This window comes from Gopherus flavomarginatus, chromosome 9, assembly GCF_025201925.1.
Source record: "Gopherus flavomarginatus isolate rGopFla2 chromosome 9, rGopFla2.mat.asm, whole genome shotgun sequence".
In the NCBI taxonomy this organism is placed as follows: Eukaryota; Metazoa; Chordata; order Testudines; family Testudinidae; genus Gopherus; species Gopherus flavomarginatus.
In genome coordinates, this window is record NC_066625.1 from 13,701,848 (window position 1) to 13,728,437 (window position 26,590).

General features: G+C 40.7%; 1 protein-coding gene across 2 annotated transcripts in view; it reads left to right on the forward strand.

The window, feature by feature from the left end:
- The window catches only part of PRKAR1B (protein kinase cAMP-dependent type I regulatory subunit beta), a 115,071-nt gene extending 92,203 nt beyond the window's left edge, over nt 1-22,868 (forward strand). For both annotated transcript variants that reach the window (XM_050966346.1, XM_050966347.1), the window contains exons 10-11: nt 19,761-19,842; nt 20,245-22,868. In XM_050966346.1, coding sequence (XP_050822303.1) covers nt 19,761-19,842; nt 20,245-20,417 — 255 coding nt within the window. In that variant the 3' untranslated portion in view covers nt 20,418-22,868. The remainder of the gene's footprint in view (nt 1-19,760; nt 19,843-20,244) is intronic.
- The last annotated feature ends 3,722 nt before the right edge of the window (nt 22,869-26,590 follow it).

Consider the following 26,590-nt stretch of genomic DNA (forward strand, 5'->3'; position numbering starts at 1 on the left):
ATGTAATTTTTTTTTACCTTCTGTACCATACTTCATAATTTAAAGATACAAGAAATCAGTAGTGACTTTATCCTTTAATAGTAATGAAATAACTATTGGCCCCAGATTTATTTACTACTGAGTTGAAACTGTTTTTTTTTTTAAAAATCAAAACGGCAGGCTCTGTATTTTCAGACATTTACAGATCTTGTTTTCCACTATGCTTTTCACACAACAAACTCAGGCTTTCTCAGACTAGACAGATGTGGAATGTATCTGTTGGATTCCAAGGTCATGGAATAATTCCATATGAGATTCCTGGCACAGTGGTGCAAAACTTTAAGCACCATGCAGCAATTGTTACCATAAAAGAATTATATTTTGGCAAGTGTAACTCATAACAGATGTACAGTTTCTAACAAATAAATTTGTACTTGTATCATGAACTACCCAACACTAGGAAGGCTTTCTTCATTTGACTTCATATAAAGCAAGTATTTTTAACTACCATTTTAAAGTAGGAGCCTGCTAAGTTAAAACTCCAGTAAAAAAAATGTAAATCTAAATAAAATATCATTCAAATGGGGCCTGATTCAGCTGAATTCAATTACTGCTTTGCCATTAACTTCAGTGGGAGCGGGATAAGGGCCATGGTACCAGGGGAAAGGACTGTTATAGTCATCTGCTATTCAGGCTACTGGAAAAGTTAACAGACAACAGTAGTGAGAGAGGAAGTTGTTTTCATATGCTGTTCTGTAAATTCAGCCCAAAACTTGGCTCAGTGGTGCAGTACCTAAAAGAAAGTTTTTCTGATTCAGCTGCCAGAAAATGCTAGGGTCCACAGCTGCAAAGTACTATGCTGCGTCTTTCAGCTCCCACCATTCCCTATATCAGATCCTTTGGATCCACTTGTCATTACTAAGCAACACATGTGGCATAGAGTTATGTCATAGAACTGCCCTGAGTATGCTCAGAATGTCCTCTGAGTTTCAGTTGCATATTGAGAGCTTATCATGTCTGGTTGGTAACTGAGCTGCTGCCATATGCCTGTGGCAGTCCTTAAAGCTTGAAAAGGCTTAAGGAACATATACATACCCACAGAACAAGATGCATCGGGAGAAGATAGTGAAAAGTTTAGGGTGATGCCAAATTATAGTCATGTAGGAAAACTTACTGGAGCTCTTTGCATGGGTTCTCTTTTATCTCCCAATCCTGCTAAGTACTCTTAGGGCTGGTCCACACTAGGGGGGGGGAAATCGATCTTAGATACGCAACTTCAGGTACGTGAATAACGTAGCTGAAATCGAATATCTAAGATCGGATTACTCACCCGTTCACACCGCGCGGGATCGATGTTCACGGCTCTCCGTGTCGATTCCGGAACTCCGTTGGGGTTGATGGAGTTCCGGAATCGATATAAGGGCGCTCGGGGATCGATATATCGCGTCTAGATTAGACGTGATATATCGATCCCCGAGCAATCGATTTTAACCCGCCGATACGGCGGGTAGTCTGGACGTGGCCCTGGGCACAGGAAATAAAACTGTGTGCATTATGCAGCTTGACATACAATAAAGTTCAAGGAAAACTGGAGAATATGATATTAGATGTAATAATAAGAAGTTTCATATTGGACGGTAGTTTTAAAATCCAGCATAAAAGTCATCCGTTTAATAGTAGCTTTTGATAAGTAAAAGAGAGATGGGATGATACTGACCTCTTTTGTAAAGCCCTCTGAGATTTACTGATGAAAAGCTCTATATACGAGCGAGGTATTATCATTATTAATTATTATTATTATTATCATCTTACTGGTAAGAAAAGGAGATGATGTCAGGTCTCCTGGTTCGATTCTCAGCTCTGCCAGTAATTCACAGTGTGGACAAAATTGTAACATCCTTGTGTCTCTATCCCTATTTTATAGATCAGAGAATAATAAATCTTACAGCACTTTACAAAAGTGGGTGAAAGATGCTCTTTAAGTACCAAGCATTATTATTACTATGAAAACCAGGCAAATAAGAAATTGCATAATTGCAAGGAAGGTCCTAAATAAGGAATGAACAGAAATGATTTGTCTACCATGTAAAGGCTTTTGAAAATGGATGCATACAGCAGGACACTTGGCAGAACTGATATGTAGAACTGTGCTTGGACGATTGTCTTCAAGCACAACTATAACTATCATGGGGACCATTCCTATTGACTTGGACATTTCAGTCAGGGCCACGGTTTGATGCTCCTGACTGGGCAGGGACATGTTGTGAACAATTGTGATGGCTGAAAAGTGTTTGAGATTAGAACTCTGTAGAGTGAAAGCACTGTTTCTGAACACAGCTGTAAACTCTTTGTGCCGACTCCATGTGGTTGCAAACCATGTTCAAACCATGGTTAGATTGAACAAGGTTTGCACTCTGGTTAAAAATGCTAACATAGAGGGACCCTGTATAGTAGGAGTTAAGGGGGACTCAGCACCTTATCATAGAATATCAGGGTTGGAAGGGACCTCAGGAGGTCATCTAGTCCAACCCCCTGCTCAAAGCAGGACCACTCCCCAACTTTTTTTTTTTTGCCCCAGACTCCTAAAAGGCCCCCTTAAGGATTGAACTCATAACCCTGGGTTTAGCAGGCTAATGCTCAAACCACTGAGTGATCCTCTCCCTTAAGCCTTGCAGCATTAGGCCTTTTTGTGGTAAATGTAGGTTTGTGTATTATTGCAAAACAGGCTTTTGAAGATTTATGGTGTAAAAGCTGTTTAACAAAAAAAAAAAAAAAAAAGGGAAAAAAAGAAAAGAAAAATAATGGTGCAATTGTTTCCTGCTTTAAATTGTTACACTTTGACACTATAACCTGAAAGAGACCCCTTTGGCACATACCCCTGCAACAAGCAGGAGAACTACAAAGTAAACCTCTTCCGTCGGGTTAATGAAGTCACTGCCTTAGGCACACTCCGCTATCACACATGATAATCTCTTTAAAATACAACGTGATTAATTATTAATTAGGAAGATGAATGTTGTCTAGAAAAGGAGTTTCAAAGGCTACAATCAGAACTGCTCAGTGTCACCAGGATTTGGTTGATAGTGAGTATGTTTGTCAAGGGCTGCACAGTACAGCAACTTCTACTATACCTAAAACAATAAATGAAAGAAACCAAAATAACAATAAGTGCCTGAGTTTCCTGGGCTGTAGCTGGTTTAACAACAAAAGAATTATTTTACCCAGAGTCCTTGCAACAAGGGTTGATTCTGTTTCCATCTGGTGTCACCAGTTGAGCTTAGCTATTGCAGCTCACATGGGCTCCAGTTCAGCATTCCATCCCTTCTGTGTTTGTACAGTAAGATCCTGGTTGTGACCAGCTCTCCTAAGCAATATGGTAATACTACTAATAATACAGGACAGTACTTAAGCATGTGCCTAACTTTAAGCATGTGCTTAAGTCCCTTTGAGGTCAAGCACTTCAAGTTTAGGCATGTGCTTCGTAGTTGCTGTCCTAAATAGGGATTTGATTAAGTACATGCTGCAGTGCTTTGTTGAATTCAGCAGTCCAATCCAGCAATTGATGGGCCCAATCCAGCTGTGGTTGATGACAGTGGGAATCTTTCTATTGAATTCAGTGAGCATTGGATCAGGCCCTATAGTTGTAACCTGGAGTAAATTCTGGCTGTGTGGGAGGATGACCTCTTCTGAAGGATGGAGGCACAAAATAGGTTATAAAATAACCCACCTAGCTCTCTGAACCAGGACCGTGTGGGAAAAGCCTATGCAAACAAGCTTTGCTACTCTTAATTCTCAAGATCATGCCTCCCCACCCACCACCATCATGGAGCAAGAGAAAGAAAGGAGCCACTACTTCTCATCAGCAACACCCTATTTGTGGTAATTGACCAGTGAGTCAATCTAAAGCAGCTGGTAGCTTCTATCCTCTCCCCACCCAGGTCCCAGTGCCAAAGGACCTGAATCACCCGTCTCAGCTGCCACAGCTTCTGGCTTTTCCTCCTTGCTTCCTCTCTTCCCATCTCCTTCCTCCACCCCACATATTTACGACTGCTGCGATACAATTGTGTATTTTAAACTCGGCAACAAATCAAAACCTGAGTTGGATCATTTTAACCATTCATTTGCTAAAGATCCTGATTGTGGGCATTTCCCATCTGTTTTACCATGTCAGTTTGTTGTAGGTTTCATTGTTGGTGTATGGTAGAAACCAGGACCCCTGACTTCAAGTCCCATGAATTGCTCTGCACCCTGGGCCTTGACAATAATGTGTAATGGTAAAAATAACATGCAGTGAATGTACTGTTAACGCTGCAGAGAACACCATGGTTTGTCACATAAATAAATGCAAAGCTCTATAGCTCACAATCAAAATTATCTCCTGTTGAGCCACCCATTGCTGATAGCACATACATCAGCTAGTTGCCTGTAAACTGACTGTGAAAAGAAATGATTTTTAAAAAAAGAGATAATGTAAAGAGGAGAATAATGTAAAAAACATGTTCACATCTGACACATTATTACAGAAGATATTCCCAGCCAATCTGGCCAATGCAGGGCATTTGTGTCAAGTTTCTGGACACAATAATTTTCAAAAAGAGACATTATAACCTAAAATCACATTGTTTAAATATTATGTGTGATACTTTTACTAACACATCCTATCTTAGGTACTTAGCTGTCTTATATGGCCCTTATTACTGAACACATCACAATCTTCAGTGTATTTATCCTCACAACAATGGGCAGTGTTGTTATCCCTCTTATACATATGAGGGACTGAGGCCTAGGGAGACTAAGTGACTTGCCCAAGGTCACACAGGAAGTCCATGTCAGAGCAGAAAAATGGAATCCCATCTTCTGTCCCCCGAGCTTGTGCCCTAACTGGTCCATCCTTCCTCCTCCATCTGAAGCTTTACATTTTCAAAAGCTTCACGCACATTTATCAGATTAATCGTAAATTAAGGTTTTCATAAATAGCTAATATGAAGCAACGAGATTTGGGGGGCTGGTTTTGTTTTTTTTTAAAATAAGACCAATATTTTCAGTGTCGGGTGCCTGAAGTTATGCAACAAAACATAAGTGGGCTATTTTTCAGAGATGCTGACTCACAGCAGCATTCACTGAGGTACTTTATACTTCAAAATTACTGGCTGCAATTTGTAACTTTTTCAAACTATTATTTCCCAAAAATTTTAAGATCCAGATCCTTGGCTACATCTGAGGAGTACGGAGTTCAAAGGGTGTGCTTAATGCCCTTCACCTTGGCATTCCCTTGAACTTGAGGCCAGTTTGGGAATATCCGATCCCCAGGTATAAATTAGAGCAGCTTCATGGGTGCTGTAATTTAAGCTTCCTGTCAATGGTCTCAAAAGACAAAATGCATCAAGGAACTGGTACAGAGGTGGGGTGTCCTGATTGCTCCCACTTGCTCTGATGACCCCCACTGATAGTATCAAGGTGTGTGTATAGGAGCCTTTATGCTGCTTCTGTGTCACTGAAGGTTATCCTGTGGCTTATGCCTGCTTTATGATCAGATTCCATCCACAGTGCAGCACAAAGCAGCTCTGGAAGATCTAACCCCCAAATACCTAAAAGTAATTTTAAAAACCCAATCTTTCTGCACACTATATGCACAGCACTACAAATTTGCGATGAATTGTCTTAATTCACATCTGGGATGACAGCTTGTATAGAGTGTTCAGTCTCATTCAGCTGTAATTTAAACCATCTGATTCTTAAATCCCTTAAAATTGAGATTTATACTGGAAATACTGACACACCCTTGATGATAATGGCCCTGCCAATTGCCAGTATGGAACACCCTGAAAACTAGGAGAAAAGTTGGTATTGAGATGTAAATCCAATGTTAATTGTTGCCTAGTAACTTGCGTTCCATTTTCAAATGTTGGGTGTTTTTAAGATTCTTTCCTCCATGTACCATGTTTCCCAGGACCATATGTTTAGTTAGAACATATTCTTTTTTCTTTTTTGGGTACGCTTTGGGCCTGATTCTGCTACCTTTACTCCTCTCAAGTTGTACCTTACTCAAGTCAAGAAGTCTCATTGAAATCCCCCCAGTAAAGTATTGCTCAGTATGAGTGAGACTGGCCGAATCAGGCTGTCTGTCTCTGAAGGTTTTCAGGAGGTTGTCAGGATATATGTAAAGGCTTTTGGGGATTGAAGCATTTGCTCACAGACAATTACAAACTATTTACTCGATATGGTCAAGAACATTGTGCTCTGAGTTTAAATCTAAACTACAGGTGCCGACAATCCCAGTAGTACTAGCTCTGTGTTTACCGCACCTGAGTATTGTCTCCTGTAAACATGTAAACAGTATTTGACATATACCTATATAAACAGTATTCAAACTGATGGGAAGGGGGATGTGGGATTTCCCAGACTCTGGAGGAATTCATCTATCTCTCTGGATCCTCAAAGCCATGCCTTGCAGGGATAGCTTTTAGCCCTGGCTCATAAAGATACTGTTCAGATGGCTATGGATTTTGCAAGATTTTGTCTGCCCCGTAGAGCAAGGCAAGTGGCTTTATAGTGTAAATTTCCACTGGATTTGCAGAATGTACACAGCTTTTGGGTGATGTATTTTACTGTATTCCAGAATTGCAACATTTTATTTTTGAATGCATCAGGTTCAGCAAACTGAAGGTATTGTTAAAAAAAAAAAATCCCCTAAGGAAGCATATCACCAAACCCCATGAGGAGTATTTTATTCCATTCCCACTGCAAATAACTCAACGTTTTGTTTGTTGCTTAGAAGCTCCTGCCCTAGCTGGTTGCAGCTGCTAGCCCAGTTCTGGTCACAGCATTAGTTATGAGACTTTAATTATGATGTCTGTCTCAGACTTTTGCTTGGTCTGGTTACTTCAATATCTACAGAATGTTTTCACAAAGTAGCAGATGGTGGTAGGAGTAACTGGGCCATAAAACAACATTAACAGCTAAAAATGATTTTCCCCAGAAAGGAGTTTGGGAGTGAGGAGAGGGGAATTTAGCACTTCTTTTTTTGTTTTCTCTCTTTTGCATTCAATATTGCCCATTCCGTAGGTGGTGGTATCCTATGCTGTTGGTTCCTGAGACATGATAACTATTAAGGTCAGTCACAAATATGAACAGTTGATGAATAACCCATTATAGAGTCACTTTTATGTTGACTCAGTGGACATTTCCTGGCTTCAGAGAGAGAAAAGATAATGGCAAGCTTTGTAGAAAGAAAGAATCTTTAAAATGCAATGTTTTTTTTCTTTTTGACTTTTATTGCCTTGTACACTGCCTTGTCTGAAGGAGGAAAACAGTGCATTGTTGGCAATCATCCACAGTGCTTGGCACAAACGGCCCTTGAAATCTGGCATCAGGATGAGTATTAATTCTGTTGTTTTCCCACAGAAGCTGCAGAATAGTCAAATCCAAGTATCTTTAAGATCATTCCTTAAAAATTGACACCTGGACCTACCTTTACAGTTCGCCTGTTGAAATAGGTAATTTTTCTGCCACCAGTACGATAGAGGGACTGGGTATATTAAAAAAGCAACTAAAACATTAAAACTAGGTAGAGATAAAAAGCATATAGGCCCAGATCCTGAGCTGTGATGGAGCCACTTAGCATCACACCGCCTCCAGGATCTAGGCTAGTGATCTCCAGCTGCCATACTGGCCTTAGGGTTGGCCCAGCAAACCGCTGGCCTAGAATCAGAACGTACAAAGGTCACATTTGCATCCTCCTATCTGCACTGCTCTATATGCTTTTTGGCTATAGGTGAAGACCTGAGCAGCAATATTGTGCAGGTATGCATTTATCAGACACCTGTCTGCTGACCCTGATCTTGTTTACAGTGGTGTAAACCACAGTAACATTTCTGAAGTCAGAAGACTATAGGCCCAGTTTCAGAAAGCATTTCCACTGGTTATAAACTTACCCTACTGTAAGGAGTGAGAAATACTTGATAAGGAAGATCACCTACTGACCAGAAGCTTCTTAATTTATGTTTTCACCCAAGTATTTCAGGAGTCTCTGTACACTTTTTGTATCCATTCTGATTGACAGAGAATAGTCTGCTCCTTTTGGCAATGTGCCTGGTTTGCAGGTCTCTCTCACACAACAGTTCTCATCCTGCTCCCATTGAAGTTAATAGTAAAACCGGTTGGCTACAATGAGAGCATAATTGGACTCAGTACAGGTTTAATGCTGACTTTCTCACCATTGGAGAGCAAGACTGTCTCTGAGACTGTGATGGGGGTGGACAAGATGATGTAAAAGGTCTATCTCAAATGTACAGTACTATGATTTTAAATAGTAAATGATCAAGACAAAGGCATTTCCTGGTGATTAATGACTGACTGGGTGTAGTCGTGTCTGGGCCTTAACCCTGATCTCTTCTATATCCCTAGGAAATGCCCTGTGGCTCAATGTTTTTGCTGTTTTAAGCTATTCTTTGTGTGTGATTGATTGTCATTTTTAAAGCACCTTCATAGTTGTGGCTATTTTGGTGCCTGTGTGAAACAGCTTTTGTTCCTCTCTGTCTTGAGGGTGCGGATGTTATTCCTAACTTTATATAAATGGTACCCACTTGGTGATGGGAGCTTAGAAGCACATAAAATTTTATGCATGTGTGATATTGCTGGCATACATTACATTGTACCTTGTACAGTACCAGGCATAGTTGGAGAGCTAATGTCTAGTTTGTTTCCTAATGTCCTCTCTAGCTTGTAATATGCGATAGTTACTGAGAATTTTGTGTAAGAATATTGTGCATTAATGTTACCAAGCTTATAGAATGTCAGTACAATTGTATTAACAATATAAAGGCCCCTTCTGAACCATTGTTCTGTCAAGACAAGTGTATGGGAAGCACAGTGCTTCCATTATTACTAGAATGACATCTTTAGAGCTCATTCAAAGATAGGGGAATTTTTAGGACTTTATCCTGCCAGGTGCTGAGTATCTTCAAATCTCTTTGAAATCAGTGGGATTTCAAGGCATTTCTCAGGATCAGGCTCATAATTAGCAAAGCTGCCTGTGTACATATTGCATAAAATAGCTCAACAGTTTTTAAAATGTTGTTAGTAGAGGCTACTGTTAGCAGCTGCCTTTTCTGCGTATTGAGAACTGTAATCTGCAGTCAATCCTAACGTGCCAAGAGAAGAATTAGTTGATGGGCATAGCTCAAAAAGGAAATTTTTTTTATGCAGACATGGGGCCTGATTCTATAGCCCTTACTCACATAAGTAATCATTATAACAGATAAGTAGTAAAGATGGTGATGAGAGTAATGGTTGCAGAACTGGACTAAAGACAATTGAAATTATAGTTTTTAAATTAAAAAAGAGCTGAATTGGTTTAAATTATTACATTATTATTTTTAAAAATAACATTGAACTTGTCTGAAACATTTGCTGATAGATCGCTGTGGATCTGCTGGATTATCAGACTGTCAATGTTTCTAGTGCGTTTGTTGCCCTAGAAGAGGAACTACAGCTTCTGAATTGCCTTAATTTGAACTGACAGGGTGATTTATACTGTACATTCATTTTGTGAATGATCAAGTAAGGGGGCAGAGGTGATTAAATAAAACCCCTATGGATACTGCATCATACATGTTCTTTGTTCATTTCAGGCCCAAACCAACTTCCACCGAAACCACTGACTGTGCTGTGATTTGAATGGACCTGATATTTGGCACGTGTGCAGTGCTTTTCTGATATTACTCCATAGCATGCTAGCAAATATTCAGTAGCTTGTAATAGCTTAGCAAAGATTTAATCGTAGCACTGTAATGAGGTCTCATGTTTCTGAGAACTGGGGGGAGGCTTACCTTCATGGGGTGAGTGGATTAGCAAAGTGTGAAAAAAGCAAGGCTCTGCTATGCATGGTTAACAGTTGAAAGTGCAATGGTTTAACAGCAGTAGCAGAGGGAGAGAGACTACAACGGCTACGTATATCCACACTACAGCACTTACAGCAGTGCAGCTGTAGCACTTGCGGTAGAGACAATCTGAGCCAATGAGAGAGAGCTCTCCCTCATGGCTTAATAGCTCTTGCCTCCACGAGAGGCGGTAGCTATGTTAGCGAGAGAAGCTCTCCCACCAAGGTAGAGCTGGCCACACCGTCTGTCCATTACTTATGCCAGTGCAATTTACATTGCCCAGGGGTGTGGAGTATTCACACCCCCTGAACAACGTAAATTATACCCAAGTAACTTGTGGTGTAGACAAGGTCTAGATTTTTTCCATCTCTCATATGGGCAGGCCACATACTGTTTTCTGATACATGATGCAGAGGGAAGCAAAATGGGTCAGAAAAGCCTTCGAAACTGGGAAGTAGGAGCAACTCCTTTGCTTCATGCTTCCCTTAACAGGATGGAAGAGACCCCCATTGTTTAAATATATATTTACAAGATGAAACTAGGCTAGTTTTTCCAGTTGGTGTGTTTGATCTTTTTCCATTATTACTTCCATGAAAAAGGTGCAGTCAAGCACAAAAAGGGATTCAGGGAGAACTGCACGAGCCAGATAGGAATGTTCAGGATTGTAACCCTGACTGTAAGGACTCAGCTACACACAAAACATGTACCTCTAATTATAGTGGCATAGTTAAAGCAGTACAACCCCCCCTAGTGCAGTCACAGTATACCGGTATAAAGGTGCTTATGCTGGTATAGCTTATTCCCATAAGGAAAGGGGAGTAAGCTATACTGGTATACAGCAACTTTATCCTGGTGTAACTGCACCCATCCTAGGGGTTGCACCAATTTAACTATTTCAGCAGAAGATCATGCCCTTAACTGAGATAGTTAAATTGGTACAAAAACTGTACATACACCAGGTCTGAGCTTTCTCGCTTTTCTGGTCTGTGGTCTGCTCTCTGACAGGACTGGTTAGTAATCAGGAAGTGGATGTGTTCCACAGGGGGGCTCCTAAATTCACAAGCAATGACTCTCCCATTCAGAAGCTCCTTTCATGGATCAGTCCATTCAGCGTTAGTGAGGTGAAGGGAAGTGAAATAGAGAGAACATAAAAAAGGTAATTAAAAAAAACATACAAAGCAAAATGCAGTCCTAGGTTTTATACCCACTTCCAGATGACAGAACAGAGCGGTGTGCAATGCAGCTGATACTATGCTAGCATTTTGCCTAAAGCCTTGTAGTGTTATTTACCACACCTCCTTGCACTGATAACATAAATCGTATGAACAGAGCAGACTGAATTCATATGATTTACAGAACATTATTTATAATGAGCCTGGGAGTTTTACCCAGTAGAAGCTGAATTGGGCATATGTACACACAGAACCTAAGTTCTTTGTCAAAGGCAAGCAATGAGATACTGTGATTTATTTTCCCGTTAAAGGAAATGGTGCAAACCCCATCTCACATGAATGAAGATATAAAAAAGGATTTTCAGGATCTGGCGCAAAGTAATGGGAACTTGACCCTGTTACACAGGGCTCATCCTGTAGTAGATTAGTCGTTTCCACAGTTTGGCCAAGTTCAGTATGTTTCCATCTCTAACCCCAAGCACAGGAGACTTCCCTTCTAATACGCTTTCATCAAATTGCAAGAAGCGGGAAGATAGACAAATATTTTAATGACTCATTAAAATTACAGTTCCTACTGACCCATCTAATAATATTTAGTCACCCATGGCTATAATTTATGCCTAATTCGGTTTTTATTATTTGAAAATTCCAGCTCCACATCTCCTTTTTCACCTGTCATCCCAAATAAAACTATATATCGTAGCTTACAGCCTATCCTATTATAACAGTAACATCTCAGCAACTTAGATCTGTGTGAGCCTTCGGATGCTCTCTGCACAGTCAATAATCCTATCTTCATGGAGAACAAGCAGGGGGCTGCCAAACCCCCTGCAGCAGATTAGCCTTCATGGGATGGTTCTGCAGCTGCTTCACATCTAGTGAGAAGGAGTCATTTCTTCACCACCTCCCTGAACATCTGCCTAATATGGCCATGCTGCTTGGGCCAGCTGCTGGGCACAGGATTTGTTCTGATTGATCAAATCCTGAGCTCTTTCCCCAGATTTTACTTTGGTAAATGCCCATTGATTTCAATGAAGAAGTAGTGAGCATGAAATTCACAAGCTTAAAGCCCTCTGCATTGCTAACACCCCGTGTTGGAGCTATTAGGGGTTGATGAACCACTAGAAAGGCACAGAAGGGGGTCTGCTTTACTAAGGGTCCTCCATGCCCACCCTGTGTAGGCTGGCAAGCAAAGTGGTGATGGAGGCAGACACTGTGTGGTTGCAGCCCACATTAATGCAAAGCCATTGGCCCTAACATTCGATGCAGGAGCATGGATGGGCTGGCATGGATAGGCTGCAGAGCAGTTTTTCTAGAGGTGCAACTTTACCCCCGGGTGTTGGTTTGGGGTGTGTGTGTGGTTGATTTCAACTGCTACACTTCCCCAACATAAAACCGGAAGAACTAGGTTTTAAGAAGGTAAAGTGAAATTCACCCTAGTAAAGACTGAGTCAGGAGCCAGGATTACAAGAATATCAGAATGGCCATACTAGGTCAGACCAATGGTCCATCCAGCCCAGTATCCTGTCTTCTGACACTGGCCAATGCCAGGTGCTTCTGAGGGGATGAACAGAACAGGCAATCATTGAGTGATCCTTCCCTGGTTATCCACTCTCAACTTCTGGCAAACAGGCTAGGGACACTGAGAGCATGGTGTCGCATCTCTGCCCATCCTGGCTAAGAACCATTGATGGACCCATTCTTCATGAACTTTAGTTGTTTTTTTTTTAACCGTATTATAGTTTTGGCCTTTACAACATCCCAAGTTCCATGGGTTGACTGTGCATTGTGTGAAGAAGTACATCCTTTTGTTTGTTTTAAACCGACTGCCTATTAATTTAATTGGGTGACCTCTGGTTCTTGTGTTATGTGAAGGAGTTAATAATACTTTATTCACTTTCTCCACAGCAGTCACAGTTGTATAGACCTCTATCATATCCCCTCTTAGTCATCTCTTTTCCAAGCTGAAAAGTCCCAATCTTTTTCATGTCTCCTGATATAGAAGCTTTGGAGCCTTTTTTAAAAATTGATGTCACGTTAGCTTTCCTCCTATCATCTGGTACAAAAGCTTATTTAAATGCTAGATTACATATCACTGTTAGTAGTTCTGCAATTTCATATTTGAGTTCCTTCAGAATTCTTGAGTGAATATCATCTGTTCCTGGTGACTTATTACTGTTTAATGTATCAATTTGTTCCAAAACCGCCTGTATTGACACCTCAATCTGGAACACTTCCTCAGATTTGTAACCTAAAAAGGATAGCTAAAGTGTGGGAATCTTTCTCACATCCTCTGAATTGAAGACCAATGCAAAGAATTAATTTAGCTTCTCCGCAATGGCCTTATCTTCCTTGAGTGCTTGTTTAGTACCTTGATTGTCCAGTGGCCCAATGACTGTTTGGCAGGCTTCCTGCTTCTGTTGTCCTTAAAAAAAAACCCCATTAGTTTATGAATCTTTGGCTAGTAGCTTTTCAAATTCTTTTTTGTCCTGCCTAATTATACTTTTACACTGGATTTTTCAGAGTTTATGCTCCTCCAAAAACTGTAACACATTTTAAATAGCCATAAACTATTTTAAACTACCCCAAAATTGCAAACCTTATTCATTAATTTCTCTTCTTTCCTACCTTTATTTTTACAGGTTGTAGCATACCAGTTTGTCTTGCATTGTTCATTACATTGATCATACCTCAGGACCAACATATCTGGAAAGTAAAAATTTTAATGCCAGTGATTTTTAATAAAGATTCTCCCACTATTAATGGGCCTGATCCAAATTCCACTGAGGTTGACAGAAGATCTCCTATTTATATCATCAGCTTTGGATCTGGCCAAATATGAACAGAAATATCAGAATATAAAGATTCTCCCACAATTAATGAGTCTGATCCTCAGCCTGAGCCTATCGATGAGTCATTTTATTCTTACCAACTGACCTACTGAGCCAGAGGGACCACTTGTGTGAGTAAAGTAACTCAGGTGTGTAAGAATGTGAAAGATGAGGCCCTATCAATGATACTGGGGTGCCTTGATCCCAGATGGACAATATGTGTGTTTAACTTTCTGGGATGTCTAATACATCCATATGGTCAGATAGTAAAACATCTATCAAAAACTCATTACATTGGAGAGGAGGGAAGCTCATGGATTATAAAATATAATTTAACTTTTACATCTTAAATTATGGTGCCATATCTAAGTTATAAATTTTTTCAAAGCAAATTGCTGGTGCATCTGAAAGGCATTCATAAATATTTCTCACTACTGCCACAGAACTGTTACAGAGGAAGGAACTTGGTGTGTGGGGTGACGATGGTGGATGATGATGGCACATTGCTTTGAGAACTGCTACTCCTGTTGTTTTTGCAATAAGATGCCTGTATTTACTTGGAGGAAAGGAGAGGAGGTTACTGATATCAGTTACTGGGAAGACAGAGACCCCTCAGTTCCTGAATGAGAAAATTCCTAGATCCACTAAAGATTTATCATTTCACTCCCAAACTTCTGCTAGTGAGGAGACATGCCTATCTGCTTTCAGTTTCATATAATCACAAAATACTGATTTATTAAATGGTGTCAAATGTCTTCCTGCTGCCTACAATATATACTCTACAATGGAGGAGGCTGAAATAACTATCAGTGTACAAGATGCCGTTTTAAACTGAACAGCATTAAAGGGCTTTATCCTGCAAAACTTTGGTCAAGTGAGTTGTCCCGTGGAGCCCAATCCTGCAAACTGTTACTTAAAGGGAAGTGTTTGCCCATTGAGATCAAATGCTTTGGGGGAGGAGAGGGCACACAGGTTCTCTGAACACGCCTCATGAAATGCTTCTGCATCCCAGGATTGGGACAAATGCCACTGTTCATGCAACTGAAGACTTCTGTTGGGAGTCAGAGGTTGCAAGGCTAGGCACAATGGATGTAGACAACTGAGAAATCATACTGTGAACATCTGAAAAGTAAGCTAAAATGAATTATGTCTGTGAAACCTTGGGGTGGAGGTGGAAACTGGGGAGACTAATACCTAATTAGTTTTGGTATTATTGACTTAATTTACAATAACTTATGGAAAAAAAGGGTTGTGGGTTTTTTATGATTTATTTTATTTCTTCTTTGGGCTTGTTATACATGTACAATTAGACTTTCCTCTATGTCAGAGCAGAATGGGTTCCTGGTGACAAAAGCTACTGCAATATTTATCCCTAATGCAAAATGGAGGTGTTATGGATGGATAATTATAAACACCCTCTTCTTTTAACCATAATGTGGGCTGTTTTCCTGGACAGACACTACTCGAAAGATGTATGTGTGGAATGTGCAGCTATTGCAAAAAGAGACAAATCAGGTCTTACATCTGGGTGCTGCTGTCAGGGTTTCAGGAAACTTCTTTGACTCTATTATAGAGCTGTTTTTGCTGAGCAGCGGGAAGAGTGCATGTGACTGTTAAAACAAGAGTGGAAAAATATGTATCTGGAATATGCTTTATCCTGCCAAGCTGAGTGTTTATTGTGGAGCCCAGACACATCTCTGCTTCTCCAGCAGATATCACAGTGTTTCTAAAAAGGCAGACTGCAATGGAACGGTGGAAGCAATTGCTTCAGAAAACTCTGACTTATTGAACTTTTATATCACGTGGCCCCTATCAAAAATATTAACAATATTAAAAGAGGCCCGTAAAAGGTGATACCAGGGAAGATAAAAGTAGTTCTGCTTGGTATTGTAATTACCTCAGGATGGGCAGTAGGGAACTTTAACCTGGAGGGTCAGTACTCTTCTCATTTTGTTTATCAGGTTTTCATTTGTCATAAATGTTGAAAAAAGTACAGTGGAAAAGAGAATGGAGACAGATTTCAGATAAATGCTTTGGTGGAGGAGTGAGGGGTTGCCACTTTTCAGGTTGGGACGCGGGTTGAAATAATGAGAGGAGCACAGGGGCTGGAAATCATCTTGGAAGCTGATCTTGCAGGCTTTGCACAGCAAATTGGGTGCTAATGGAATGCAGACATGGGGGCCCGTGGGCTGCAACTGATCTGGAGCTGAGTGAGAGAGGGGTTATTCTATTCCCATTAGTTACTCTGGAGAGCAAAGCATTCTGTGCGTATGTGTGTGCACACACTCAAACACACACAGATGTGCACTTTGTGAGAACTACTGTAGTCAGTGTGGTGAAAAAAACATCAGTACACTCACTGCATTTCCAGCCTTTTACAAGTTGACTTGAAAGGCTTGGAATACAGCAGCTTTGGATAAACAGTTTAGTTATATCAAAGATAAAGAATTTTTGCTGGAAATTGACAATTCACCAGATCACTTTAGTATATTTAGTCCTCCTGGCCAGTTACTTTGATGGGTGTCCCTAAATTTGCTGCCGACAGTTTTATGTGCACGGCTGTGTTTTGACAGGCAAAAAAATAGTTGTAAGCCTAGCTTATTTAAAAACAGTATGGACACTGATCCTTCAAGCTCTTGCGCATGTCAGTTTCCCTTCCTCAGGGGAGAAGTGTCTATAGCATGTTTGTGAATTTCATGTCTTTGCCACTTCTGCTCTTTAGGGGTGATATCCTGGCCCTGTTGAAGCCAATGAGAGTTTTGCCATTGACTTCACTGGGGGCCAGGATTTTACCCGTAGAGCTTATTCTTTTTTGAAAGACTGTTGAAGCAAGCATTTGACATGGTAAATTGTGATGCCCAAGAGAACATGTTGACAGTGCTATATAGTCGTTTATACTAAGCACATGTTACTGGTAAGGAAGCAACAGGGGAGATCATAACTTTTAATGTGCCGGCTTAATCTGATAAATGACAAACAGCAACAGATGCTGGGGACTTGTGAAATAATGCTCAAACCTTATTTAATATTTACATGCGGTTCCTGGCATGATTAGAAACAAGATTTGCCTTCAGATTTGTGCACTGTGTAAAGGTTAAGGTTATAAATTAACCTAGTGAATAGCCCACTATTTAAGAAGTGTATGAGCTTTTAAAGAAGAAATCTATTGTGAAATAAGGCATGATGCAAGAAAACTGTGTGTGACATTTCCTTATCTATGTAGCACTTGTTTGGAGGAAGGCAAATTATGACAAGCTTTTACATAACACTGAATATTCCATTGCTGTTTGTTGTTACTGTGCCATCCTACCCTGGTAAAACAAAGCTCAGTAGTTAACTAGCCATATATTTCTGTTCCGATTTGTAATCCACTGGAAAAAACCACAAGGACTAAGGCCCAGTCCAGTAAGGCAGTGGTCCCTAACCTTTTTTGTGGCCAGTAGCACATTCATGTTTTCAGAAGTGTGTGGCAGGCACCAACAATTTTTCAAGGTTTGTTTTGTATTTGTACATTAAATAATATGAAAAACATCATATTTAATATAACATAATATATGAATCCAGAGAGAAGAGAGAAGCCGGAGAGAAGCCATGAGGACAGAGAACACCGGCGCCTGCAGCCCTGGAGTTCTCTGTCCCTGGCAGGTGCCGGGCTGCAGCTTCTCTCTGGCTTAAGCCATGGCCCTGCACCTGCCAGGGACTGAGAACACCGACGCCCACAGCCTGCAGCCCTGGAGTTCTCTGTCCCCAGTGGATGCGGGGCCACAGCTTGTCTCCCCTTCTGGGCAGTAGGTGGGCCCTGCACCTGCTGGGAACAGAGAACACCATGCTCGCAGCCTGAGTTTTCTGTCCCAAGCAGGCATGGGGCCACGGCTTCTCTCCCCTGCTGGGCACTAGGCGGGCACACATAAATGCCCCGGCGGGTGCCATGGTGCCTGCAGGCACCATGTTGGGGAACACTGCTGTAAGGTGTTCTGTGCCCTCAACTCCCATTGAAGCCAATGGGAATTGAGTGTGCTCAGTAGCTTGTCTGATCAGACCCTAAATCCGGCCCCGTGGTAGCTTAAAGAGCCTCTTCCCTCAATGAAAGCAAGGAACTGCTGGCAGAACTGCAGGGAGCTGGCTAGCGGGCTGTCTGGGGGTGGGACTAGTCTGTAGTTTTGGGTTGTCTGCATCCCAAGAGCCAACGTGCAACTAGGTTACACTCAGCAATAAGCACTAATCAGGCTATTGATCGAAGTAGCGGCAAAATGTGTTCACACGTGGTGCCTGTAGATCCTCCCCAGCTGGCAGAATCCCACTAGTACAAGATACAGCAGACAGCGTGTCTGCTCCCCTTTCCCAGCCTGGCTAGGGCAGGATTTGGCTTCAAGTATTATTTTTCCAAAAGTGAAAACACAAACCTATTTATTCATGCCCAATCCTGTTATAATAAGGCCCATTGTTGTCTGTGGGGGGTGATTTGGAAAGGATGGAAAAGTTGCAGTTTCAGATCAATCATATATTATGGATGCTCCACACTTAGATTACAAAGCATCCTTTTCCCCCTGCACTGTCCTTACAGTATCATCATCATCATTTTTGTCTCAACTAATTGTGTCTCTGGGTCATTTATCAATTTTTAATTTTTTTTTATCAATTTCAATTGAAAATAAATATAATTCCTCTTTGCCTTATCCTTTTGTGTTGTATTTTTATAGCACAGACTTGAATGGTCCTTTGTCAATCCTTTTTTGTTACGGCAAAAGAATAGGTGGCTTGAAGCCAGAGATGTCCTCTTTATTTCATCTATGAAAACTTTGTGGTGTGCATTGAAAATATTATGAGATTTCCTTCAAGGGAGGGTATTTATATATGTCAAGAACCTCTTTGAAGCCTTGTCTGTGCTACAGATTGTAACCGTGTTTTAACATGGGTTAACTAACAGGCGTTAACTAGCACAATTGTTGATTGTATTGTAGACAAGGATCAATGTTTATTTGACATGTTTATCCCTAGGGCTATTATGATTATACAATTACAAACTGTTGTGTAGACAAGCCTTGAGACTAGAATCTAGTATCATTAAACCTAAGCCTCTGAGAGGAATATTGTATGATATGGGATTTTGGGAGATGGATGTTCCATTTAAAATGCTCCCCTTTAGCCAAATTTTATTAAAATGTGTAATTCATCAGATAATTGGATGATTTATGGGATTGCTAATGTGGTATGGAGATTTTCACGTCTTAAATTTCCAGCTCATATGTATCCTAGGTTAGATGAAGCATTGTTACAACGTGATCGGTGTTTGATGGATTCATGTGAAAGGAGTTTGGTGGACCTAGTTCAGCTTTGCAGGTAGCACAGTTGGTCCCCTTGTTGACAATCTCAGCAGAGATCCAATGATTGAACAAGCACGAGGACTGAAATGCTGTCCTTCGGGGCAATGTATGGGACACTTATTCTCCTGCTGCCTGTGATGTAAATATTCTGAAAATGTTCGCCTTCAAGTGTGTCAGTCCAGCCCCTTTCACAAGGCCCTGCATTCATTCAAAACACATTTCTGAATAGTAAACTGTATATTTATGCAAGTCACTGTTGTAGTGTTTAAGGACAGAACTACAGGATCCGATCTTGCTTCTAATGATTTCAGTAAGAGCTCCACATGTACAATAGCTGCACTCGTAAAAGTGTATCCAGCCGTGCAGTATTACTGAATTTTTTCTGCTTTGTTACTTCCATTAAAATTTGAGTAATGTAGACTGAGCTTGCCATCTCTTTCTGCCCAGTAGTCTAAGAACATGGCTGATGCACTGCCAAAGGAAATACTCCAGATTTAAGTTTTTTTACAAGCATAGTATGCCGTATTCAAGTGAAGAGATACAACTGTTCAAGTTTTTAATTATGTTTTCTAGGGCACAGCTTCTGTTCTTCAGCGCAGATCTGATAATGAGGAGTATGTAGAAGTTGGAAGACTTGGTCCATCGGATTATTTTGGTAAGAAAAATTCAACATAATAAAATAAAACACTGTTTGGAAAGACATGTGGAAGATAATTAGTCTCTTTCAAAATTAGTTTTATATGCTTCAGTCAACAACAGGGATATATAGGGTCAGATTCTGCTCTCAGCTGTCCTGGTGGATATCTTGAGTAACTTCACCAAAGACGGTGTTATTCCTGGATCTGCACCAATGTGAATGAGAATCGTTAAAACATTATGAGTGTTAAACTTCTGAGTAATTTTAAATGGCACAAGCATGTATAATACAACAGTATCTGCAACCAAATTATGTAAAGTGTCTATCAAGATCTTTGTTAAGGAATGCATGATATCGCTAATGCACACTGGAGCATTAGAAACAGAGACTATGTGACAGTATATTTATTCCTGCTTCCAGGTGAGATAGCACTGTTGCTCAATCGTCCCAGGGCAGCCACTGTAGTGGCACGTGGGCCACTGAAGTGTGTAAAGCTGGATCGTCCTCGCTTTGAACGAGTGCTTGGTCCTTGTTCTGAAATCCTGAAGAGAAACATTCAAAGATACAACAGTTTCATTTCTCTTACTGTCTAAGCTATTCCATTGGGAATGCTGCCTTTGTGTGACCCTGTGCACTTAAATTTGACCTGTGCAGCTCAATAGCTGTATGAAGAGAAAAAAAGTGTGCATTTAATGTGTCTTTTTCTGTCTATGTCTGATGCACTGGATATAAAGTCAGATGTTATGTATCATTAAATTAGGACGAAAACCATTTGGATAAGACTAGCTGTTAGGATTGTTTATGAATGGTTAGGTTTTCGGTTTCCAGGTAAGATTGCTATGTGTTACCCTGTAAAATACTTTCATTGTGCATTTTAGCAACTTAAAAATACATCTGTCTCTATTTCTCCATTTATTTTAGCTCAGTCTCCTGAAAGTTAATCCTATACATCTTTAACTTTTTTAATGAATATACATCCCCCTCTGCCCTTCAGTTCAAAATGCTTTTCACTTGTTACGGGAAGTTTACAAAACACCACATGACAAAGGACAGTTGCACAATTTGAGGGGGATGGCAAGAGGAAGATTTTGATCATTCCAATACTCCAATAAAGAGTAGAACTTTGGATCATTTTGTCTGTTAAACCTACTGGGCCAGATTTGTCCTTGATGCAAATTCTTTGAAGGCAGTGGAGTTACACCAGGGATAAATTTGGCCATGCTCCAATTCAATTTTGAAAGTGAAGATTTCAAGGTGTTCGGGAGATTTTTTTGTAAGCATTTAAGTGTAGCCATTCATTCCCAAAGTGGGCTGCCCTGAGTCTTTTTAACTAAGAGCCTGAGCCAAAGACCACTGATGTCAATAGGAGCTTTCCCATTGACTTTAGTCGGCTTTGGATCAGGTTTTAAGACTTTTGAAGCATCATCCTATACACCAGAATAATCAGCAGCAGCTTTTTCTGAATAGTATATAAAAAGCTTGAGCAATCATGCTAGAAAGCACATCAAAGATATTCAACGGCAGTTTGGTATGAAAATATTTTACATACAGGCTATTTACTGCAGTTAAAATACCTTTGCTTTTGTATATGATCGAGGTGTTTTGAAAGCCAGACATATACTTTCAAAGGAATCATCCCTGAATATACTATGCTGCCTCTCGTCAAAAAGACGAGCACTGTGCAAGAGACTAGTCAGGCCCTGATCGTGCAATGAACGGCATGTGCTTGGGCCCCTGCCCCTGGGCACAGCCCCACTGACTTTGTTGTGGCTCTGCACAGGCACAAGAACCCTCTTGTGTAGGGCTTTCTGCAGAACCAGGCCTTAACCTGCTGTGCAGCTAGGGTGACCAGATAGCAAGTGTGAAAAATCGGGACGGGGTTCGGGGGTAATAGGAACCTATATAAGAAAAAGACCCAAAAATCGGGACAGTCCCTATAAAATCAGGACATTTGGTCACCCTATGTGCAACCCTCCAAGATCTGAACATTTTAAATCATTCCTTTGGGGAATTTTTCCATTGGAAGAAGACTCAGTTTGATCACTGTAGCAAAGTATGCATCCAACTACCGTAAATACACCTTTTGATGATGGTAAAGCCATATTTCTCTGTTTATTAAAGCATCCTCCTATTTGATGACAGTAAGAATTTTTAATATCTTTCCTTCCTTATATGCTGAAATTACAGATTAAACAAGGCAAACAGAACCTTTTTTAAATTAAAGGGGCTAGTCAAGAACATGACTAAATTAACTAAAACTGAAAAAGCTCATTATGCTCTTTTAACCTAAATTAACAAAAATTCCTTTTGGAATTTTCCCACCAAGAAAACTCCTGGGATTCAATACTACAACCCTCAGAGTAATCTTCGCGGAGTTACATAAATACATGGACTCCAGGATCAGGCCTATCATAATCTCAAGCTATTTAATTTATTTCAGTATGTTTTCAGTGATCCCAGTAATCTCTATTTATTACTATTATTTATTATGAGTGTTATACTTCTTGCATGGATTATTAAATGTGACTATTTGTTTTCCAACTTGCAATTTCATGACAAAACATTTATATAGACAAAAATCTGCCAGACACGAATGTTCATGTAAAAAACTCATTCTTTGCTTAACCATTTTTGTATTTTCCTATTCTGTGAAATTTAAAAAAAAAATGTAAAGGTTACCGCTCACTCATGTACGCTCTTATCTCTTGTGTTTCTGCTGCTGTATTGGTAAAATTTTGTGAGTGTTTGGCATAAAATGCAGGAAACATTTCAGCATTACTTAAACATTGAGTGTATTAATCTCACTGCTGAGAGTTAAATATACACACATACAAAACGGATACTTTGCTATGAACTTTTAAAGATAATGAAAACCCGATTTGAATTATAATTCTGTTGTAAATAATCTGACAAGACATAACCATCTAACAGCAGAATTCCTTTGATGTAAGGGGTACAGTCTATTCCATTTTAAAGATTATTGTAATATTTGATATGGATGATGCAACAGAACTATGGTATGAATAAAATTCTTGTATGTTGTATGTGGCGCGTGTGAGCTTCCTAACAATGAAAGTAGTTGTATTTAAAAATCTGAATACTGTAATAAAAAATTTGAGCTCCATTGGAAAAAAAAAAACACAGAAACCCAGGAAGTAGAATAATATATTGGGTAATGTAATGTAAAAACAGTCAGAGTAGGGAAGAGACAGATAATCCTGATGCTGTACAGAAATGCTCTGTTTCTCTGGGCAGTCAGTCAGGGAAAAAACTCACGCTTAACTGTTATACAAGCAAATGGGCACCATACTCCCTCAGGCATTTCTGTACTGGTATTTAGGCCCCAAATCAGCAAGGTGCTTAAGCATATGCCTACCTTTAAGTATGTGAACAGGCTCATTGACGCTTTAGAGACCCTATACTAAGCCAGGAGGATTGAAATCCATGGGACTGCCCATGTGCTAGGCATAGGCTTAAATACCTTGCTGAATCAGGGCTTTCATTGGATGGAAAAACTTTCTCAGGGCCAAATGCTGCCCTCTTTTCCCCAACATGTACAAAGCCCAAGGTCTTGCCCCCAATGGGGATTTGTGCTGACCACACCTTTTGATGGCCAGCCACCTAGACATCAGCACCCTTGTTCAAATCCCTAGTGTAGACAGGCAGAGCCATATTTTGCTACAGTGAAGCATCTCAGGTCAAGCTGCATCAGTGCCAATGGCAGAGTATAGTGGTTTACCCTGTTTAAGCTAGCAGTTTGAATTGTCTTGGGGGCTGAAATCGGGATAAACCCCAACAGAGACAAGGCCCCCAAATGAACTGCCTTTATGCAGGATATCTCAGAGGGGCCGGAGGAATCTTCCTGCCCGTCTAACCTGGTGTCTTGGTGAGGAGCAGCTATTCAGTAACCCACTGCCACTGGCAGCTCATTGGCTGTAGTATCAGATGGACTCCCTGCGCATCCCTAAAAGGTGGGTGGGTTCTCCCAGCCTGCCACCCAGCATTTCTGCCATCTGAGAGGAGCAGCATGCAGAGTCACTCTGATGCCTCTCTGTGATGTCCCACACTGAGATCATGGGTGGTTCCTCTGTGTCTAGGGCTTTCCACCTTACCATTTTCAGACTATGTTATTTCCCCTCCTTTGCTATGATTCAGGCTGTAAGGATTCATCTTTCCTGAGAATTACTCACATTATGTAGTAATCAGAAGTGACCGCTTTCTCTGAGCGTCTTCCAGAATGACATTACCATCATATGCTCCCAGAAGAGGATCTTACCGCCTCTCATTGTCCCTGGGGTTTTTTCACCTTCCTCTGCGGCATGGGGCATGGGTCACTTGCAGGTTTAAACTTGTGTAAATAGTGAATTCTATGTAACTTGAAGTCTTTAAACCATGATTTGAGAAATTCAGTAACTCAGCCAGAGGTGAGGGGTCTATTACAGGAGTGGGTGGGTGAGGTTCTGTGGCCTGTGATGTGCAGGAGATCACGATGTTCCCTTCTGACCTTTAAATCTATGAGTCACCCCCAGGATTCTTGCTTTGGCTGGGTTTGTTTACGCCATAGTCATTTGAGCAGTACTCCAGTGCAGATGGTAAGAGGATTTTTTTCTGTGGAATTGTAACCCTAGAATTTTTTTTTTAAACAGACATATATGGTTGAAGGTGGTTTAGTCTGTAGTTGTTGTATGAACTATGTATGTATTTTTTGAAATGTATGCTGTTTTCTACAGATCGGTGTACAATGCCCCTAAAACTGTGTAATTGTGTCAAACCCTTTAACCTTCAGTTTCTTTCTTCTCCCAAACAGAGTTAGACTCTGTGCCATCAAGGGTGGTGGGGCAGTCTTGGAGAACCAGAATTTTCTGAGGATGATAAAAAAACTTTGATTAGTTTCATGTTTGGGTTTTTTGCAACAAATGTCCACTAGGGTTTCAGATGGGATTGTACCTGGGCAGTGCCACAGAGCCTATGCTTCTATTTTTAGCACACTAGCTCAATCACAGCTAGTGTGGGGCTGTCTGCTTGAGCTGGAAATTACATCTCCAGTGTAGGCATCACCTAAGGGTGAAATACATCCCTGTGCAGAATCTTAGCACAAGGCCCGTGCATCCCATATGTTCTGTTTTGAGTTCTTAAGTGGTGCATAAGCCCTGGTGGTGGCCTCCTTGGCACAGAGGTGAGTTTCACCCCAATGCACATTTATGTGTAATGTCAGAAGGAGGAAATATTATCTCTTGTTATAAGTGCAGAGGCAAAACCAAGACATGCTTTGTAAAAATAGCCATAGATTTTATGGCTATTTTACTGTGATGACTATATCACTATTGTACTGACTTTCGTGTCTGGATGTATGAGCAAGTAGGATGACAATTGTTTCGCTGTACTGTTGCTGACACATTGATTGTTAACTGCTTTACAGAGCATGCCTATTATATATTTCAGCTAATCAAAGAGCAGCGTATTCATTTAAGGGTCAGAATGGAGTTTCCCCACGATCCACCTTAAACTCCCAGGCATGCTTTTTTCAGAGTGATCCTGGCAATTCTGAGTTTGTCCATTCCCACCCTGTACCCCAAATACACACATCTGCCCACAAGCTCTCACGAATGTGATCACAGCTGCAATAACTCCTGCAGATCCCACTGTGCTGAGGTGGGGACAATGGGTGTGCATTGAGCTTGAGTATGTACGTGTGTATGGGCTTGAGAATCCAACTGTGAAACTTGGAGTTACGGGAGCTTATCTGCTTGAGCTCTTCACCTCCGGGGCTTTTTCACAGCTCCTTATTGGGGAGTAGGGTTTTATCTGAGGAGTGTGGCTTGCATGACAAACTGGCCTTTCCTCTGAAAAAGCTGGCTAGCCACAGCATCAGCATCTGCAGCCATCTGTGCATTGCTGGGAAGGCTGAAGATGTTTTGTGCTTGGTCAGATTCCAATACCAGAGGGATCTTGCTGGTGTCTAACAGTCTGGATTCAAATTTTTAAAAGAGGCAGCACTTTGCCGGCATCCTTATAAGCTGCAAATGCAAAGCAAACTATGAATATCTCATCCCATATAGTAGGGTCGCCTGCTAGAACTACACAGGTAATCAATTTTGGTGTCACAATTCTCTAACTTCTCCAGAACCATTTTTTGTTTTTGTTTTAAGTTAAGACAACACAACTGAGAGTATGTGAATCAAGGAAGTGTCTATAGTCTACATCAGCTGGAATCCCAAGTAACCCACGTTCCTGTATTTACTCAAGTTTAAATTAAATCGACAGATTTCTCTTTAAAAATATGAATTTTCATGAAGGAACCCCCCCCCCCCCAAAATTACATTACCCAAGACAGCTACTCATATTCCAGTGTAGAACATATCCAAACATGGAACAACAGCATGCCATCTTGTTACAAATGCCAACAATGCTGAATGAATTGGCAAATCCAGTGTTTCTACATAATCTCTAGTCACTACAATGTTAGGATAGTGCCGTATTTTTTACATTCTCCACTTTACTTTCTATTTTGGTTGAAATGAAAAAGAATCTTCTTTGCAAAAAACCAAATCCGATTAAGGTTAGCTGACTGCATTAGTGTTGGGTGAGAACAGTTTCCTGTCTTTTGCAAGAATTCGCCCTTAGACCTGGAAACTATAGCTGGATGATGAGATAGGGATTTTCTCACCACTGCCTGCTGTTACTGGCTGTGGATGTGTATGCTGCTGGCTCTAGGGAAATCAAGCTGAATGCCTTTCAGGGAAGTGGCTACTCCCTATCCTCTTTA